A 20406-nucleotide genomic window follows, 5' to 3' on the forward strand; every position below is an offset into this window, starting at 1 on the left:
ATGCAATGAAAATTTATGAAAAATTAATAAAAATTCTTTTAGAAAATCGTCTCTAAATAAATCCTTTTCACAACTCGTTACTAATTCGCCTGCCGCTCTCAAAGAGCTTATAAATAATGCTAACTTAAACATAATGTTTCAAGTTATGAAGCCATTATTGAACCACTTTCGAAAAGTAATGCTTAAAAGGTTTAAAAATTGCATAAAAAATACAAAGTAAGCATTGTTTGGCATACAAAATTTACATTGAGAGGAAATTCAATAATCTCATGCTCATTTAAGTGACATTTTACACTAGCGAGCCGTGGCTCGATTTTTGTATTTGACTATTTTCGTTTGCGTTCCCCTCTTTGCTATTGTTTTTTTTATTACTATGATTTTGTATTGAGTCTCAAGGGTGAGATTTACACATTAAATGTAAATACGTATTTTCTATTTATGTTTTGAGTCAGATTTGTGTGACTAAACGTTGTTCTAGACGATATAAGATCAAGTTGGAAGAAGAATATATAGAGGAAATACTTTTCAATACATAAAAATGCGTTTAATAACGTCAAAATTTATTGCTATATGTTTTTCATTTCACTCTTTGTATGAGCATGCTTGTAATTCTCAACACAGTTACGAAGTTTTATATTTGTATTTATTTTTGTGTAAACTGCTGTAGAAGGCTTTTGAAAGCTATAAAAAAATGTTAAGAGAAGAAAATTCTGCAAAGAAATATAAAATATACTTTACAAAATCTGAATACTGTATTGTAAGGCCGCGCATAGTGTGGCGACAGTAGGTAGAAGTCAGAATATTCCCACTTTCACAATTTCTTATATTAAAGTTCCACGTACCACAAAAATTTGAGCGTCTACTATTTAGTTTGCTGAGTTCAACGTAAAACGTCAAAGAAGTTCAATTCAATACGCTCTAAATTAAGGGAGATATACCCTCAAAAGTTTATAACTTTTTTTGCAGAGTTCAAAGTGAAGTCTCGCAAAAGTTCAATTCGAATTGCTCTAAATGAAGCCGGGGTATTCAAGGATCCACATAAAATTTGCGTCTAGTCGCACAAATCTGGTGTTATGTATTATTGGCTGCTATACTAGTTCAAAAAAATTAATGCAAGTAGAACATCTATTTATTACATAGTTTTGCATTTAAACATTTGGCTTTGGCTATTTTTTTAAATTTTTTTTTCATTGGTTTTTTGTTGACTTGACTATTTCTGTTTTGTGCTTTTGGTTACTGCTATTATAAGTGTTGTTTGTTTACTGTTAAAATAGGAACAACCCGCTCATTTAAGAGAGGTCTATGGTGAGTTTATGTCTGCTATAGAAAATGCTGCCTACAAAAATTCATGCAAATGAAGTCGTTTTGCTAAGCAAAAATTAAAAGCTACTTCGACTACTTAAACCCAAATTATGAATGTTTTAAAAATATTAAAATCAAATGAAAACTCTCAATTCTCAAAATTAACCACACACACACATATTCACCACACAATAAAATGCAACTCTGCGCTAATTTGGTCAATTACTGTTGTTGCACGAGCAGCTGTTCGACCTGATCGGCGGTGCGTAGCAGAAATGCTGCGCTCTCCCGATACGCCGAGATCACCTGACGCGCTGCCGTAATTTCGTTGGGACTCAGTTTATGCGCCAACAATGGCGGTGGACGTACGGCAGCAGCCGCAGCCACATTGGGATCGTTCATTGAGCCACCAACCATTTGATTGGCATTCATACCGGTCGCCATGATTGCTTGCTGTTGCTGCTGCTGTTGCTGTTGCTGCTGTTGCTGTTGTTGCTGCTGCTGTTGCTGTTGTTGCAGCTGTTGTAGCTGCTGTGTGGCGGTGACCAGCGCATTGTTATTGTTGATGGAGAGACCACCAGTGGCGACCAAACTTGTTAGATTCGGTGCGCCGACACCCATCACGCCGATATTGTTGTTCGTATTGACGGTGGTTGGGGCGGTGGTGAGTGTAACACATGTGCTGGTGGACGACGGTTTCATGGAGAGATCAGTAGGAGCAACTGTAAGCACAAGCAAATAAACATTGAAGCATAAACCTTTAAGTAAAAGTGGCGCGTTAAACTCACCATTGCCAAGCCCTGCTACACCCGGAAAGTAGCCGGGATAGGTTGGCGTGCGACCGGCAGCCACTGCCGCAGCGGCAGCAGCTACAAATGGCGATGCTGCTGAAGGTGAAGTGAAATCTGATGGTCGATAAAGTGGACTTGTGGCAGGCAAACCGGCAAGTCCACCCACCGTACCATTGGTTGGCGTATTGCCATTCGATAGTACAGCCGTCAACGGCTTTATGTCCAGTCCGCTAGTGCTGCCACTTACGCTCGTGTTCGAACTCAATGCCAACGGTGAGCTGCGCGCTGAGTTAATGCCACCGCTGCCACCGCCAGCGCCAGCCGTTGAAGCAGCTACAGCTGCGGCGGCAGCAGCAGCCACGGCAGCGGCTGGTGTCAACGACAGCGGTTCGGCGGCATCGGAGTTGGGTGTGGAACGTGCGAAGCCGCCACCACCGCCGCCAACAAACGGCAGCGTAGACGTTGTGACGGTGGAGATGGCGTCGCCAGCCGAAACCGAAGTGATGGTGGAATTGCCAACGCCACCCACGGATGTGGCGGAGCTGGTGGCAGCCACGGCGGCCGCGGCAGCTGCTGCCGCTGCTGCTGCAGCTGCGGCGACGGCTGAACCAGGCGCTGGTATGGCATGTGTGATGGGCTCCAGGCCGATACGCATACGCTTGGCATTCATGGACTCATTCTCACAGGCGATCGCCAGTATCTGCTCCGCCTGCACGGACGTCAAGTGTGCTGGTGTTGGACGGGTCTGTGGAAAAATAAAGGAATGTGCGTTTAGCATGTGTTTAGTGCATAGCTAATGGTAACTTACGGTGTTATCCCAGCCTTCGCGTGTTTTCTTGTTCCGTCGGCACGACTTCAGATACGTTCGTATACGTTTGCGTGAGCGATCGCTAAATTCGGGAAATTGACGTGCACACGAATCGATGATTGCTTGTATTTTCTCTTTTGGCTGCTTGGAAATTGGCACAATGCGATCAAGATTTTCATCCACAAACAAGCGCACGAACATCTAAAATACAAAAAGCAAGTTAGTTAGTGCCATACGTCTTTTTAAAAGGCACAATGCGTACGTACATTGAACGCCTTCAGCCGTTCAGGGTCATGTGTGGCCAACTTTTCATCTAGTTTATCATCCGAATCATCCTCAGAGCCTTCATCTTCCTCCTTCTGCCCCGACGAGTTCGTCTCATCCTGCGCCTCCATGGGTGATGTGACATCTGTGCGCGGCACCGGCGACAAGGATATGTCCATTTTGTTATTTGCCGCATTTTGTGCCAAAGCATTCTGGTATTGTGCCCACAAACCGCCAACCACACCCAAATCGGGTCCCTCAGTGCCATTGCGTACCGCATTTGAATTCTGATAATTCCAAGCCAACAGCATCAGTTTCAATTTGTCGGCATCCTTCATTAGGCCGGCATAGGGATCCGTTTCGGTGTTGTTGTCACCGCCAACGCTCCCAGCCACCGAACCCGCTGCGGCGCCAATACCCACAACACCGCCCGTGACACTGCCACCACCATTACCGGTCGCGTCCGTGGTGGTTGTGGTCGCTGCAGCTGGGATGGTCTCCTGAAAGCAAAGAAAATAACAACGCAATGATTAGTAAGTGAATGTGGTATACGAAAGGAAATCAGGCTAAAGTGTTGGTTGGAATTTGTAAGGAATATCTTCGTCATGAGCCAAGCAGCGCCTACTTTGAGCGCGCGCAAGTCTCTAGAGAAGCAAAACTTTTGCCAAACAACTGTGATTTGTTGTTGCTAGGCAGCTGCTTTGTTTTTACTAAGTTGGTGCCAAAGACGCTGAGCATCAGAAGCCGTCTCCGCTATTTAGCACTTCGCCCCCTATTCGGCTGAAAATTTCGTTGACTCGATTTATTTTAACTGAATGTTTCCTTTTACAAACTCGGTTGTACAAAAAATACTTCGTGTCTGCATTAAGCGTAGACTTTCGAAATTTTCTTTTAGTTTCCTGTTAAAATTTTTGAGGAATAAAGCTTCTTCGTTTCTTCGTTGGATCAAGTAGAAGTGCAGATAGTCTCGCTTCAATGCACGTTGACCGCTAACTGTGTGTGACAGCCAACCATGGGTGTAGCCCCTTAACCAAAAGTTAAAGTCCGCAGCGACGAGTCATCGACTGTCGGTTAAGCAATCTTCATTAGTCTTGCCCTCACGCTTCTACTCTTAGGTTGGTTATAAACTTTTATGACCAAAAGATATCCGTGCCAAGTAATGGACACTAACACACACAGCAACATTTACGTGTGTATTTTTTAATTCATAGAAGGCATACGTAACATCTAAGAAATGAATAGAAGAACCACAGAAACTTTTTGTGCACTCTCCAACAAAAATAGGGCTTAAGGCACTCCAAAGGATACAAATGAATATGAATGTGTGCGTGTGCATGGCATATAGTTGTCGTCTGCAGTGTATATATAAATGCACGAAAAATACAGGACCTCTATGTTAGCCTGCTAAATCGTTGCATAAATGAATATGCAAGAACGTCTATGTATATGTATGTATGTATGGATCAAAATATGCTTGAGTGCTTCTCCCTTTGGGGTACAATTGAGATAGTAGTACAGTTTATTGAAATACTGGGGGTCAGTGGAAGCAAAGTTTCTTATATTTCTTCGCATGAATGATTGAAAGGAGACAAAGTGTGGCGAAAGTGTGCGCCCTTAAAGCTTTGTATGCAACCCTTTACCCACTGCCTCATGCCACAGACACGGGCAGGATTTGCTCTTCTCGAGAGGAAGACGTGCTGTAAAGGCAAGAAATTGATTTAATTGAAAGCTAAGCGCATTTTTTTTATATTTCTTTAAAATGCGGTTTGCTAACTTTATCTACCACAATTAAACAGATAAAGTAAATGAAAATCGATGCGATTAAAAAGGGACTGGGAGACATATAAAAGTCGAGCCGAGTAATTGGAATGAATGGTAATGGGCAGCGAGTCAGGTCGAAACAACTAAAGCGAAAAGCTATTTCTTAGAAAAATTTCAACAGAAAATTTCATTTACTAAAAGTTGGTAATGAAATTAAGTGACTTGCAAAAGTCATTTTCAGCTCTTTGCTATTGGATTTTGCACTCCATTTCTCGTCTGTCGAGAAACTGCATGCGTGGTTCTTGCATTTGTTCTTTCCGATAATGCTTGGCTCATAGGTAGATGTCTATAGAAATGAAAATCCCGGATGTAACATTTCCCTCATTGGAATACTCTCAGCGTATCTAAAAGGTAATATACTTGGGTTGCATCATTGATAGAAAGCTATTATAGAAGCTTAGTGTTGAGTAGAGGGTTAGGAAGGCATTGGTTGCCTTATCTTGCTGTAAAGAAGCTAGCGGAAAGCAGTGGGCACTCTCACCCAGAGTTGTGCTTTGGCTGTACAAGACCGTAGTTAAGCCAATACTGTTCTATGATATATTTGTCTGGTGGAGTGCGCTTGATAAAACTACATTTGCTAAACAACTGTAAAGTTTCCAACAAGCCGCTCTATTTGGCATCAGCGGTGCATTACGTATWACACCAAATATGGCCTTTAATGTGTAATGGCTCATCCATTTGATACTCCTAGTGGCTCATTCTCTGTACATATACCTTCGAGAAATTTGTATATAGGTCGGAGGCGAAAAGGAGCATTGAACGGAAGATCGCGGATGGATAGAAGCTGAAGATGAATGCTGGAGGGGGAATTCTCAATAAATTCTTGCTTCAAACCGCCAGAGCACTGTAATGTCTTTCAAGCAGAAGTGATAGCTATTAAGGTAGCAGCAGATGTACTTTAACATATTTTTATTAAGGGAGGTATGCATCCACTTCGAAAGCAAAGGTGTTATAGAGGCCTTGAGCTCGCTGACAGATGTCAGAAACATCTCGGTAGCTATACTAAGCTGACCTAATCTACTTACGCATAATGAGAAAACTTATTACTTTTAGTTCATAAATGGACTTATCAAACTTTCAGAGCAAGTTCGATATGCTTGGAAGATATCTGTCTTCTAATAAACTGCCCAAAAAACTTAGAATATCATTTTATTTACAAAACAACTTATAAAACTTTAAAATTTCTTCCAGCGTTTGATAGAAAATATATTTACGGGCATACACACTTTCATAATTATATTGGGTAGTCTGAAAAGTCTTTTCGTATTTGAAATCAAACTTCAACTAATTTTTTTTATTTGTAATGAACTTAATATAATATATTCCAAAAAATTTTTGGAAACTGGCGGCTTTGCTAAGGTCTTCTTTACTATACAAAATGTCCATATTCCCTTGCGCAGGAAATTCCAAATAAAATGCTTTATAAGTTATTTTCTGCTGCTTTGGCAGTTTATGTTTAGGGTTGAGTCAGCTTTACTAGCTCGCCTTACTCGCCACTGCTTCACCTAAGCAAACTGCTTGCCTATTTCCCAAAGAAAGCAACGTCTTTATATTTTCCCATGCCAAATACCAAACACTTTCATCTTAACGACAAATAATGTCACAAATAGTTTTTAGTTCTAATGTGTCGGTAGTTGCGCCTAAAAGCAGACTGTCATACATGCAAATGCATGCTCGTAATAAAATTTTATGTACAGGGGCATGTATGTATGCAGTCATTTGAGTGTGTGCAGTAAAGTTATCGCTTTCTAGTCAGCCAAGAAGCTGATACAACAACAACGGCCGTTAGTTTTCTCAACTTACTACTCTTCTTATAGCACATTTTCGAGAATTAAATGTAGTAAAAGTAGTTGGGTGTAGCGGGTTGTCTGCTGCTTAAGTTAGACTTTCAATGACACACTATAAATACCAAATAATTATATGGTTATATGTGTACTTCCTTCGTCTGAGTGTAATGCCTTCAAGTAATATATGAACTTGTGAAAGTAATATATGAACTTGTGAAACACTACGGCACATAGCCTTAGAGAGTTTAATATAGATTTGAATGTAGTGTATAGTTAATGGAACTTACTGAAAATAATTAGTCATCATTTTATTAAGGTTTCACGAAAATCATTCTTGCATATGGAACTGGAAAAAGAACTCATAACGTCTTTAATATTTTTCGCGTTCAGAATACAAGAATATTGATTTTTATATACCTATCCTTACAAGCTTGTGATTCCGATCGTTCAGTTTGTATGAAAACTATGTGACAAATTGATCCGATCTAAAGAATTTCTTCAGTGATTGCATTATACCCCTAGATAATAACCCATGCCAAATAACGTTGCTGTACACTACCTAGTTCCTCTTAAAAAATAACTTAGACAACTAAGCTAGGATCGTCACATAAAAGTGGGCAATGGACAAACTGAAGCTTTTGATTGACACTGTTGCTATTATTATTGAAAATGTACCACAGCAAAGTGCAATTATGTACGGAAATATGGTGAGGGTGTGGCTGAAGTTGCAAACTAACTACAATTAGGTTTGGTAAATTTTTTTTAAATATCCGCTACACACCTACCAACGAGGCTATGACAGTAAAAATCCGCTTTGAGCCTTTAAGTTGTGTAGCATTAAAAGAGCGAACATAAAAAGTTACTGTATGACCTTACAAAAAAGTAAATGAGATGTACGAATTCGTGACTCTGGGTTGGGTTTTTTAGGAATATTGAAAAGGAGTGACCGCGGCTGGTACTCGCTACACACAGAGTTATTACGAACAACTCAGTATGTGTGTGATATAGTATACTAGTCTGTTTATTTGTGGTATATTGCTATGCGCGCTGGATTTAGAAGTCTAAAAAGTGCTCACCTGCCTGCAAAGGGAGGCGGCGCTAATTCTCTCACCTTCATTAATTTATTTATGCATACAACAGATTTGTATGCTGCAACATGTAACTGTAAATATATATACATTTTATACACTATGTAACTATTTCGCATGCTTTCCACCAAGCTATGCGCCTAAATGTAGGCACATGCAAGCATTTACTCGTGTATGGGCGAACGCACATATTGTGCTGTCCACCCGTGCTCGATGCTGCTGCCAGACTTTTATTTAAAATAAATTTTATTTTATATTTTAAATATAACGGTATTGTGTAGCGTAGCGGCAAAGGCATAAAATATGCAAAATAAAGTAAAATTACGCGCAACGCCGTTTGATGGGTTTGCAAATGTGTGTGTGTGTGTGGCAGGCTACAGTTGCGTGTCGAAACGAAACAAACCAGATATTTTGCAAAAAAGATAGTAATAACCAAATCAGGAAACCAATGGCAGTTTGTGCGCCGAACGCCATTGCAATGCGCCTAAATGCTGGCTAGCGTTTTTAGCATAGCAAGCGGTGTAAGCTATATTTGCATATATAACTGTATATTATATATATACATATATATATAGTATGTGGAATACTATATTTTTTATGAAACCCTTGTTTTGTGTCATTTTAGCAGCAACATTGCAACACTGTGCTGGCTTTGAGCACACACACACAATTTAACTAAGGAAAAAGTAAATAAGTAAATAAGCCGTAACAACAAAAAGCTTTTTAAAGCGAAATAAAATTAATTAAATTAAAATGAATTGAATGTCTATGCAATAAAATAAAATAAATTACAATTAAAACACAAACGTTTTACGATCGGCGGGAAATGTGGCAAACTATGGGCAAGCAGCGCAGAAAAAGTCTGAGCGGTAGAGGGAGATGGAGCGCAAGCAAGCAGTGCCATGTGTAACAAAAATGATAAGCAAATAACGGCATATATCTGTCGCCGTGCAGTCGCGCATATTATTTGTTTACACTTGTTTTTTAACGAACTTCATTTTATTTTGAAAATTTGTAGCTTGTAGCAGTGAACTCAAAACTAATTTGACGCGGCCACTTCATGTGTGTATGTACCGCAATGAATGTAGACACAAAGTCATGAGCGCGGCACCGTTAGCAAAGTTATATACATGTTGCCAGGGCACCACCCCCACTAATGCTCAATACGGACACTATGTTGCTGAGCCTAAATGTATGTCAGCTAATGTTAAGTGCGCTATGTGTGTAGATAATTGATGTACAGTGGTATGAAGGTGCTAAAAAGTGGTATAAAAGGAAAATGTAGGAGAAGAATGTTAACATTTTAAAATATCTTGGGGATTCATTAAATTTTTGTATTATGCTGATATACATACATGAATACAGAGTCCAATCGCAAACCTTTTTTTATACTCTCGCAACAAAGTTGCTAAAGAGAGTATTATAGTTTTGTTCACATAACGGTTGTTTGTAAGTCCTAAAACTAAAAGAGTCAGATATAGGGTTATATATACCAAAGTGATCAGGGTGACGACTTGAGTAAAAATTGAGATATCATGATGAAACTTGGTACACGTATTTCTTGGCTCCATAAGAAGGTTAGGTTCGAAGATGGGAAAAATCGGCCCACTGCCACGCCCACAAAATGGCAGAAACCGAAAACCTATAAAATGTCATAACTAAGCCGTAAATAAAGATATTAAAATGAAATTTGGCACAAAGGATCGCACTAGGGAGGGCCATATTTGGACGTAATTTTTTTGGAAAAGTGGGTACATAAAGTACATATCCCGAAAACTACTATAGCTATGTCAACCAAACTATATAGAGTCGTTTCTTTTAGCCATTTCCATATACAGTTCAAAAATGGAAGAAGTCGGACAATAACCACGCCCACCTCCCATATAAAGGTTATGTTGAAAATCACTAAAAGTGCGTTAACCGACTAACAAAAAACGTCAGAAACACTAAATTTTACGGAAGAAATGTCAGAAGGAAGCTGCATCCAGGTTTTTTTTTTTAAATTGAAAATGGGCGTGGCGTCGCCCACTTATGGACCAAAACCATATCTCAGGAAGTATTCGACCGATTTCAATGTATATAATATTTTCTTAACACCCTGATGACATGTACCAAATATGGGTGAAATCGGTTCACAGCCACGCCTGAAATCTCGATTATCACTTTATCATGCGAGAGTATAAAATGTTCGGTGACACCTGAACTTAGCCCTTCCTTACTTGTGTTATTATGTCTATATACATATATGAGTCTGAAGTGCGGAAAATTTGTTAGCTGTACGCATTGCCTATTTTGGCTTGCTAAGATTATATGTGTTTTTATGAGTTTGGCGATTTCCGTTTGTCAAAAGAAAAAAATAAAAAAAATTTTGAGAATCCTTTCCGATAAGCAATACTTCAACGATGCCCCAGCCTCCTTGTTGGCCAGACATGGCTTAGTGTGACTTTTTACTATTTCCAAAAATAAAGAGTACCTTAAAGCGCTATCATTTTAGAAGTTATATAGAAAAGAGCTAAAGGTTATCCCAAAAATACGGGTTGAGAAGTAAATCGACGATTGAAAAAAGCGCTGGCTTAGGTGCTTAATATCGAAGGCGGATTATTTTGAAGGAGACAACTTTAATGAAGACGAATTAATAAATATTTTTTCAAAACCCGCGAATTTCCCTTATTTTTTGAACACCTCGTATGTAGAATTATTCTATTTCAAAAGTCACAAGCTATGAAGCTACTCTAAATATATCACATTTGTTGGCATAGAAGTGAAGTGAAGTGTATAAACACAAAAGATTCTGAAGCTTCAGAAATGCATTTTTAAATTAGTTTTTATTTGTAATTCTCATAAAGTTTAAGAACTATAGGCCTCCAGTTCACATGAAATCAAGAAACACATATGTACATATTTATATCCGAGATATTTTCACGAAAATTGAAGACGATTATTGTAAGATTACGTTGTAATTTTATAAGAAATTGTTCAGATCGGATAACTATAGCATGCAGCTGCCATACAAACTGAACGATCAAGAGAAAGTCTTTGTGAAGTAAACTTTTTTATTTGATCAGACATCTTTACGAAAATTGGCATTGATTTTTGCCTAAGGCTACGCTACAATCTTCGAACAAATTGTTCAGTTCGAGGTACTATAGCATATATCTGTCATACAAATTATCGATTATAATCGGTTTTTGTACGGAAACTATTTTACTGCTACATTTCAAACATAGTTCTCGATTTATGGCTACCTAATGATATATTTATTGCATTTTTATTTCAGCATATATGACCTGAAGATATACGCGTTACATTTGGGCTCAGCCTTTAAGCATCCGCAACTAATTTCACCTTAAGTTCGACCCACTGTGCGCTGGCAAAATCAACAAAAGCAAACACTAACACAATTGTTCGCTTTATTTGTGGGTCGAATGCGTCGATTGACTTTATTTGCTTGTGGCATGCCATGCATCCACGCACACACACACATATACACTACATGTGTATAAGCACTCAACTGCTAGTTATATATATATACCCACATTAGATTGTATGCGTTTGTGCATTGTTAATTTGACAGGCGCATAAGGGCAGCCGAAATTCGGAGCGCATAGCGCGCGCAACACAAATCATCAAACATTCAAACTTTGAGGCAGACACATGATGAAGCGGTGTGACTAGGTGCTATGCAAAAATCCCACAAAAAAAAAAACAAAAATAAATTCAATGCACCACATATACATGCATATGTATGTAGGTGTGAGTGTGTGCTTGTGGAACAAATATTAAAGCAGCAACAATGTGGACAAATCTAGTAACAAATGGCGGTAGAGCGAGCAACAAATTTAATATATGTGATATCTATATATATATGTATGTGTAATATATATATAACTTGTGTGTATTTTTATTTGTTTTTTAACTAACAACCGTGTGTAATTTTTGTGACTTTTTTCCATCCGGACATCTATTACTGTAGCCACATTGCAACCATGTAATTGCATTCGGAGTGCATGGGGCTTATGTACTGCATATCGTGCTTTGTGCATACGCAAATGAGACTAAGGGGAAAGGTGAGGCATGTGGAAGTATAATAACAAAGCTCTGAAGCCTTTAACAGTAAGAACGCTGAGCTTGAGAGGCCTTTTATAGTAGAGGAAAACTGTTTCATACAACATTGGGCGATAAGCAGAAAATATGGCAATATATATATATTAAAAATAATAAGGTATTAATATTTCGTCACACAGCCAAAGCAACTCTAATAGCCTCCAATTTTGTTATTTGAAGATTTTTCAAAATGTAGGTATATATTTTCACCTAAAATGCCAAATAAAATAACATGGCTTTCATAAGTTTAGAGGCGGGAAAAACGATTTGATTGAAACCCTGAGTTTGAAAAAAAAAAAAATTGAGTTCTGGTTATAAATCGGTTATGCAATGGTATATAATGGTTTTAAAATGGTTATATAATGGTTATATAGTGGTTATAAACTGGTTACATAATTCTTATAAAACGGTTATGTAACGGTTATATAGGTAGGAGTGCGTTTAATAGTCTTCCAAGCCAAAATTCGCGCATATACTTAATGTCTCAACACCTATTTAGTAGCATTGTGAGCGCCACCTCCAACAACTTGAAAAAAATCTTACAATGTTTGTTGCAACAACACACGTCTCACTCATATGGCAAACGCACATCGCTGCTTCTATAATTAGACTACAACAGGCAATAAAAAAGTAGCCATCGTCGTGAACGCGAAAGCGATAAAAGAAGCATGCGAAAAGTTTGGTTGGCTGCTGGTCAAGTTTTTCGCGGTCGCATGTGTGATGGTGGTTGTTTTTTATTTGCCAGACGTCGTAGCGTGGACAGCAGCCAAGTTAACGGTGGTGATGGTGGTGAAGCGCGCGCGAGTGTTTGTATTTACAATACGTTGAGTAGCGGGTAAAACAGTCAATATGTTTGCGTGCGGCAGGGTTAAGCAGCGATGGAGTTGTGGCATTGCGTGAAACTTAACGCGCAACGCAGCCCCGTTTGCTGTAAGCGGATGCAACAGTCACAGCGTAGCAGCCATTAAAGCAACAACAAGAGTTTGCTGCAGCAGCAGCAGCAGCGCAACACTAACAAGCAGCAGGCCTGGACATTTTTATGCCAGCGGAAAGCAGGTTTCAATTTGCGAAAAATAAAGCACAGCAAAAAATATTATAAAATAAATGAGTAAAAAACACACACACAGACACTCATACTAGCAGCCATGTAATGCGCGTTGCGTGCAACAAAAATCGTGTACGTCAGCGTGGCAAGCAAGCGAGCGCTTGGCTGGCGTACGCATGGAAAAAAGAGAAAAACAGACAACCAGCATTGGTGCACAAGTTTTTATAGGCGGAGCTTTTTTGGTCTTTTTTCGTATATACCACGCACTGCCAACAGACTGCGCCCTGCCCCGTCCACCCGCCCCCCAACTGCCGCCGATCGTGCGTATGTCGTTGCAATGAATGCATTATGCTGCCGTTGCCCACACGCCGATTGATGCCACACACACCGTCGCGCCAAACATATACCGATTTTATTTATGTTTGTACGTGTGACGGCGCAAATATTGTGCCATGACAGACAAAGTGTTTATTGTTATTTTTGTTTAAGTTGTTGCCACGCTTGCCAGTGTGGCACTGTATTTTTGTCGATGTTTTAATTTATTTTTTACCCATTCGCGCGCGCGGCACAATTTCGCCTGTGCGCGTTCTGTATATAAAAAAAAAAGTAGATGGTTATTATGGCATACAAAACACACATGCACTCATATATAAACTAACACACACTCACATGCATACGAACGCACATATGCTGTATGTAAGGCTGTTGCATATCCTGCTTACAAGCACTCATCCTCATTTATTTTAAGCTTATGATATGCTGGTGATGCCTGCTTCCCAATAGCATTGCCCGTCACTCGTCACAACCTAGCCGCCGTGCTAGTCAACAACAACGCGTTGATGCACGCATTTTTAAATGGTGCAACCGTGGCTCACGCACTCATGCACTGACCCCGACACAGCGTCACCCACACTCCTGCGAATCGAGTTCAAATCGGTGCACTGGGAAAATGCATGGTGAACTGTGTAATGCAATGCCCGTAGCTGGTTAGTGCACTGCCTGCGGTCGCTTGCTGGCCAACAGTGCGTATGAGTGCCATAGTTGCAACAGCGGCATGTTTGACTTCTTTAATTGCTCGCCTATTGCGAAAATTCGTTTTGTATTTTCACAAAGTAGTATATTTTTTGAAAATTAAAAGTGCTCAAATTCTTCTCGGAAGTTTTGCGAGGACTTGGAATATTAACAGCGCACAGGATCACCCTACAATTATAGGTTAAGTATATTTAGTATGTACATATGTAAAAGACGCTCTACTTTTTTAGGGCGTCTTATACATGCTAAACTCGAAAAAACGCTAACTTAGGCTGCATATTGCTGCACAGTTATATTTTTTATAGCGTAAAGTAGTAGTAGTAGTAGTAGTTGTAACCTTATTCGCATTTTTAACTGGAACTTAGTATGGTAGCTATTGGCTATAGTAGATCGATCTGAGCAATTTCTTCACAGATTACACAGTCGCCTTAGAAAATGATGCGTACCAAATTTCATGTATATATCTTGTTAAATAAAATAATTTTCTATACAATGACATAATTTTGATCATTCAGTTTGTTTGACAGCTATATGCTATAGCTTTCCAATCTGAACAATTTCTTCAGAGATTGTACTCTTGCTATGAAAAATAATACGTAGCAAATTACGTTAATATATCTCGTCAAATAAAAAAGTTGTTCATACAAGGGGTGGATTGTAATATTTCCATTTGTATGGCAGCTATGTGCTATAGTAGTTCGATCTAAGCAATATCTTCTGTAATTATACTGTTGCCTTGGAAAATAATACGTGCCAAATTTCGTGAAGATATCTCGTCAAACAAAAAAGGTTTCCATACAATGACATGATTTTGGTCCTTCACTTTATATGGCAGCTATAAGCTATAATGATTCTATCTGAACAATTTCTATGGTAATGGTATCATTGCCTGAAATTCTCTTTATTAATTCTTGAAATCTAACTGAGTATGAATCGATAAATTAATAAACCAGAAGTCAATCGTGACTTCGATACGTTTTCCAAGCCTTTGAATAGAAACTTTCGTAATTGTATTTCTGAATCCATTAATTGATTTAAAGTCGTAAAGTAATGTTACTATTAGGCATTAACTTTAGTTAATATCCCATAATTCCTAAAATATTTTGCTCAAAAGGGATAACGTGATTTTAGCAGCTCGTGGTGGTCATGTTTGTTTACTGATTCGTGATAAATTTTGTCGGCGTATGCAGTAGAACTTGCCGTTTCATTATGCCATGTTGGATTTTGGTACAATGCTTGGGAATTGTCCAAGAATACGACACAGATTCACATGCTCCAAAAAATTCACAAATATAAGCTCATTAAAAAACCATCTTCTCTAATGACGCCGATTTCTGACCCAATGGCTTCGTTAACAAACAAAATTTAAACTATTGGGGTGAGTCAAATGTGGTGGGAGAGATCGTGTAATTCAGGCAGCCTTCTCTTTACTGGCGTAGAAGCCACTTACGTGTTTATAGTCGAAGGTAGTGCAAGTGCATCTCCGAAAATTGATCGTTTCCTGCGTATTATAGTGAGGCGAATTCATTGGGTCTTATTTCTCTCGAAATGTGGCAAAAATGACCTTAACACCATTAATAGAGAACGTTATAATACGATATTAACCACTTTTTCCACAAAATTTGATGAATGCGTACAATTTCAATTTACAAATTTCTTCTTTTCTTTACTTTTCCTTTTCGTCTTTTGTACCTGGTCTTTCCAACGGAGTGGAGGTCGAACTCTTCATCTGTATCCCCCGGCGGGTAATGCGTTAAATACTTTCAGAGCTAGAGTGTGTTCGTCTATTCGGACGACATGAACTAGCCAGCGTAGGCGCTGTCTTTTAATTCGCTTAATTAATGCCGTCGTATAGTTCACACAGCTCGTTGTTCCACCGAATACGATATTCGCCGTGTCCGACGCGCAAAGGACCATAAATCCTTCGCAGATCCTATCTCTCGAAAGACTCATCAGATGCTGTCATCGTCCATGCCTCTGCAAGACGGGAATAATGATTTATAGAGTCTCTGGGCTTAAGCCTTTCAAATAATTCTTGAGAAGCTCAAAGACAGCATTCAGCGCACTATAGCTGAAGTTCCAGCCTAAATGCTGCACTTAGTCGTGTGGTAGAGGCCGACATTTTGTTCAAATCACATATGGCATAAGATTATCTGCTTAAAAAATAAATTTTAACCTAATTTAACACCACGTCGTTCTTGTTAATAGGCTCTTATTTCTATTTCGTTGAAAATAGATTTTTTTTGTAATTCTCAAATGGTTTAAGAATTTGTGGCATATATCTGCTCCTTAACATAGATACTTGTAATACTTTAATTTTCACACGCTTAACCTTGGCATAATAAAATGTATTCTTTCATGTGAAAAAATTCGTAAAACTTCCCAATTCAGTTATTTTACATTACTAAGCCTTAAAGGCGTTTCTAGAAACGAGGTAACCAGTCACTGCTCCAAAATATAACACCTAACCCTATACCCAACACGCTACATGTAGCGCTGAAGAACACTAATTCATGTCCAATAGTTCAATACTCAAGGCGCTTCAATAGTTCAAGTTGCAAATGCATGGAAATACTAGATTGGCGCATAACTTTGCAGTCCCATGAAAATAACACCAGCACGCAAGTGCCGCCACTACTGCACAGTGGTGGCGCTACCCAAACACACACACACACACATTTATTTTTTTGTTTCTGTATGGCACTCCAACGCCAACATAATAAGCAATAGACGTTATAATTTTTCCGATTGCCTCATCCGCCACAGTTCCACACAGATACACACACACGTATACATACATGTGCACATTGCGCCGGCACATTTTCATTTGCATTTTCATTTTATGCACTTTCTTTTCACATAATTTTCTAAACACACGCACCAGCGCACACACATGCACAACTGCGAACGACCGCATGTTGTGCCTGCTTATGCGTTGCATATTTACAGGCGCCGCAACATTGGCAAACTAACAGCTGCCTAACTCGATGACTAACTGACTGACTGAATAAGTGGCTCGCAGTGATTATGCGTTGCGTGTGTGAGTATGGCTGATGGCGTTGTGTGCTGCAGACAAAAACAAAAACAAAATCAGCTGTAAAGAATCCGTTACGGTATGAAAAAAAGGCGAACGGCGGAAACTCAGCAATTGGCAACGCATTGCATTTGGAAAAATTGTTGGAACAATAGCTGTGTGGTGGCGGTGACGCTAGAATAAAAATAATAACAAGAGAGAAAATAATACAATAAAGCAACAACAATGCGTATGGTAAATGAAACTGTGACGTTTGACGCACAATGCGTTCGCTGCAACAATGCGGTCATTATTTATTATTTGCGCCAACGCATTGTGGCATACACACACACATGCAACGCACACACACACATGCACTTAGCAACGCTCACGCATTCATTGCTGCGCTCATTCGTTGCCAAAGCGGGTGCATCCACAGATCTAGCTTAATACTTGTGCCGCTGGGTGGGTGTGCGTGCGCGTTTTAATGTCTGAATGGCGCGGAAATTACCAACGACAACAACAAAAATAACAACAACAGCTGCAAATGCAAAAATACATGCGGTTATTATAAAAATTGCCACGACGAAACACCGTACAATGCAGACAGCAGTAGCACCGCTGCCGCCGCTGTTGCCGCTGCTATTGCTGGCTGGCTGGCTGGCTGTGCCCCCAAATATAGGCAATGCCACAATTCAATGTGAGTACAATCATATAGCTTAACGTTGCGGAACGAAATGAGCATTTTCCGCTCACTCGCTGCTCACTCTGTTTGTCTGCTTGCTTTTTTGTTATCAGCACATAACTTTTTCATATTTTTATATACATGTATTATTTATTATTTTTAGCTTTTGTTTTTGCATAACTTTGCACGTGTCTAAAGTGTAGCCATGTAATTTTCTTAATTAGTTGGACTGGTTAGTTTGAATTCGATGTTGTTGCTTTTATGATTGACAATTCTATGACGATATTTTGCGTCGACATTCGAAAAATTAGTCTTATAACACTAGTTTACAAACATTTTGTCACTGTGTTGATAGAGGCTGTTTCGTGCTAACGTATCACTGAAAATTTATTTTTAAATACTCATTTTGAATTTTTGTATTTGATAATTAAAAATTGCGTAATTTTGTTTAGTAAAATTTCCAATTTTTTTTGTACAATTTTGATTTTTTTTTTTAATATTAACTAAGACAAATTATGCCAAAAAGGCACTTGAGAAATTATCTTTTATCACATGAGGGAACTTTTTAGGAAATTTGAAGCAAATTGGTGGCAATAATTAAAAAAAAAAAGAACGCACATTTTCTTCTTTTTTTTTCGATATTGGGTAATTCAAAAAGTTATTTTTTGTTATTTCTGTTGAATTTTTTATTACTTATTTATTGGAATTTTTCGAAAAATTTTAACTTTTTTTTTGAATTTTTTTTTAAATATTTGTAAATTATTTTCGCAAAATTGACTGATTTTTTTTTTAAATATTGAGTAAAAAATTGCTAACCAAATTGGTTCATGTTTGTTTATTTATTTATTATTATAAATATAAAAACTAAGTTCAAATTTGTTTGAAAATACAAAAAGAGTTTTTAGACTATAAAAATAAGTAGTCGAAATTTATAGTTAAAAACACCTCAGCGAGTACCAAGGCTGACAAAATCATATAATAGTCGAAACAGGATTCTGTAGGCGCTCTATAGTTTCCCTAGAGTTGTAATACTATACATGCTACCGAAACTTAGATGGTCTGTATTTAAATTTCGCATTTAACCTTCTAGTGCAAAAATATTTCAGCACAAAATATATATTTTTCTATAATACGTCAAAGAAACTATGTTATCTATGCGAGATTAACTTTTTAGTTTTGAAAAAAAATTAATATATATTTATTTGTTCGTACTGGGTACTTATTATTAGCAGTTTTTAGAAAATTTGTGGTCACTAAAATTTTTCTACTGTTCTTTTTTCCATGTGGGCATTAATGAAAGTTATCTCATTCAAATATTTCTTGCTGGGTACCTATTATTATTGTCGAGCGTTAAAAAAAATTTTGTAATGAAAAATTTTCCCGCTGGGTTCTACTTTATTGAGTTAAACAAATTTCCCAATCGACTCAATTTAGTCAGTTTTCAAAAAAAAAAAAAAAAAAATCAATATTTTTTCTACTGAGTTCTATTTTAGCATGTTAAAAAATAGTGAATTTTCAAACAAAAAATTATTCCTACTGAATACGCCTTTAGTGGGGTTTCAAAAACAAAAAAAAAAACTCTACATTTTTACTGGGTACTATTTTAGCGGGTTAAAAAGTTATTAAAATTTTTCCTAGTGGGTTATCAACAAAAAAATTATTAAAATTTTTCCGAAAAAAATCTCTACATTTTTCCCACTGGGTTTTAATAAAGATTATCTCATTCAAATGTTTTCTACTTTGTTCTTGTTATTAGCAAATATTAATAAAAAATGTTGTTACAAAATTATTTCCTGCTGGGTTTTACTTTTTCGGTATAAAAAAATGTTCTAACTTAATGTAACTTAGTTTAAAAAAAGAAATTAATAACAATTTTTTTATGGGTCCTATCGTAGGGTGTTAAAAAATAGTGGTGTTTCAACAAAAGTCTTAAAGTTCTTACTGGGTACTATTTTAGGCGGAAAAATATTATTAAAAATTATTATTTAGAAAGTACGGTTTCAGCTTGTAATGAATAAAAAAAAATTATAAGACTTTTTCAGAAAACAAAAAAATCTCTAAATGTTTCCAACTGGGCTCGAATTTAGCAGATTAAAATTTTTCTTGCTGGGTACAATTTTAGCCGGTAAATCATGCAAATTAAATAATCCTTAAAATTGTTTCCACTGGGTACTTAGCCCATTAGTGATAAAAATTTTTCCTACTGGCTACCTATTGCGCCTCTTCCAATGAATTATACGCATCTCGCGCTATGCATTAGACAGGCAAGTGAAAAATGGAACACACAAACATAAAAGGCGCTACGCAATGCACGCATAAATGTACCATATTCAAACATTATAAATGCATACATACATACCTACTTACTCCACGTACTTACATAATTAAGGGTAAATAAAAAATCGTAATCATTGCATGCGAACAAACATCGGATCAAAAAGGGTCTCAGCTTTCAAGCCGCCAGCAATTGCAGCCCACTGCTCCGTATAAATATAACGGGTTATTGCATTAGCGCCTGGAAGTTCCAGCATTTTTGTTGCCACATGGGTCTATGTAACAAAACGCATTGAAAACTGCGGGGTCAACATTAATGGAAGAGAGTAATATTTGTATAGAAGCAGATGACGAGTGAAAAAATACGATTTCTTACCTGCGCTCGTAGATGT

General features: G+C 38.0%; 1 protein-coding gene across 1 annotated transcript in view; it reads right to left on the reverse strand.

Moving 5' to 3' along the window:
* Positions 1-20406, reverse strand: part of LOC108967811 (homeotic protein female sterile) — a 54879-nt gene continuing 34473 nt past the window's right edge. Inside the window, exons 2-5 of the mRNA XM_018931437.1 lie at positions 3168-3665; positions 2902-3102; positions 2091-2838; positions 1-2024 (exon numbers count right to left, since the gene is read on the reverse strand). Coding sequence (XP_018786982.1) covers positions 1525-2024; positions 2091-2838; positions 2902-3102; positions 3168-3665 — 1947 coding nt within the window. The 3' untranslated portion in view covers positions 1-1524. The remainder of the gene's footprint in view (positions 2025-2090; positions 2839-2901; positions 3103-3167; positions 3666-20406) is intronic.

Source organism: Bactrocera latifrons, unplaced genomic scaffold (genome assembly GCF_001853355.1).
Source record: "Bactrocera latifrons isolate USDA-ARS-PBARC rearing strain unplaced genomic scaffold, ASM185335v1 scaffold_2, whole genome shotgun sequence".
Taxonomy (NCBI): Eukaryota; Metazoa; Arthropoda; class Insecta; order Diptera; family Tephritidae; genus Bactrocera; species Bactrocera latifrons.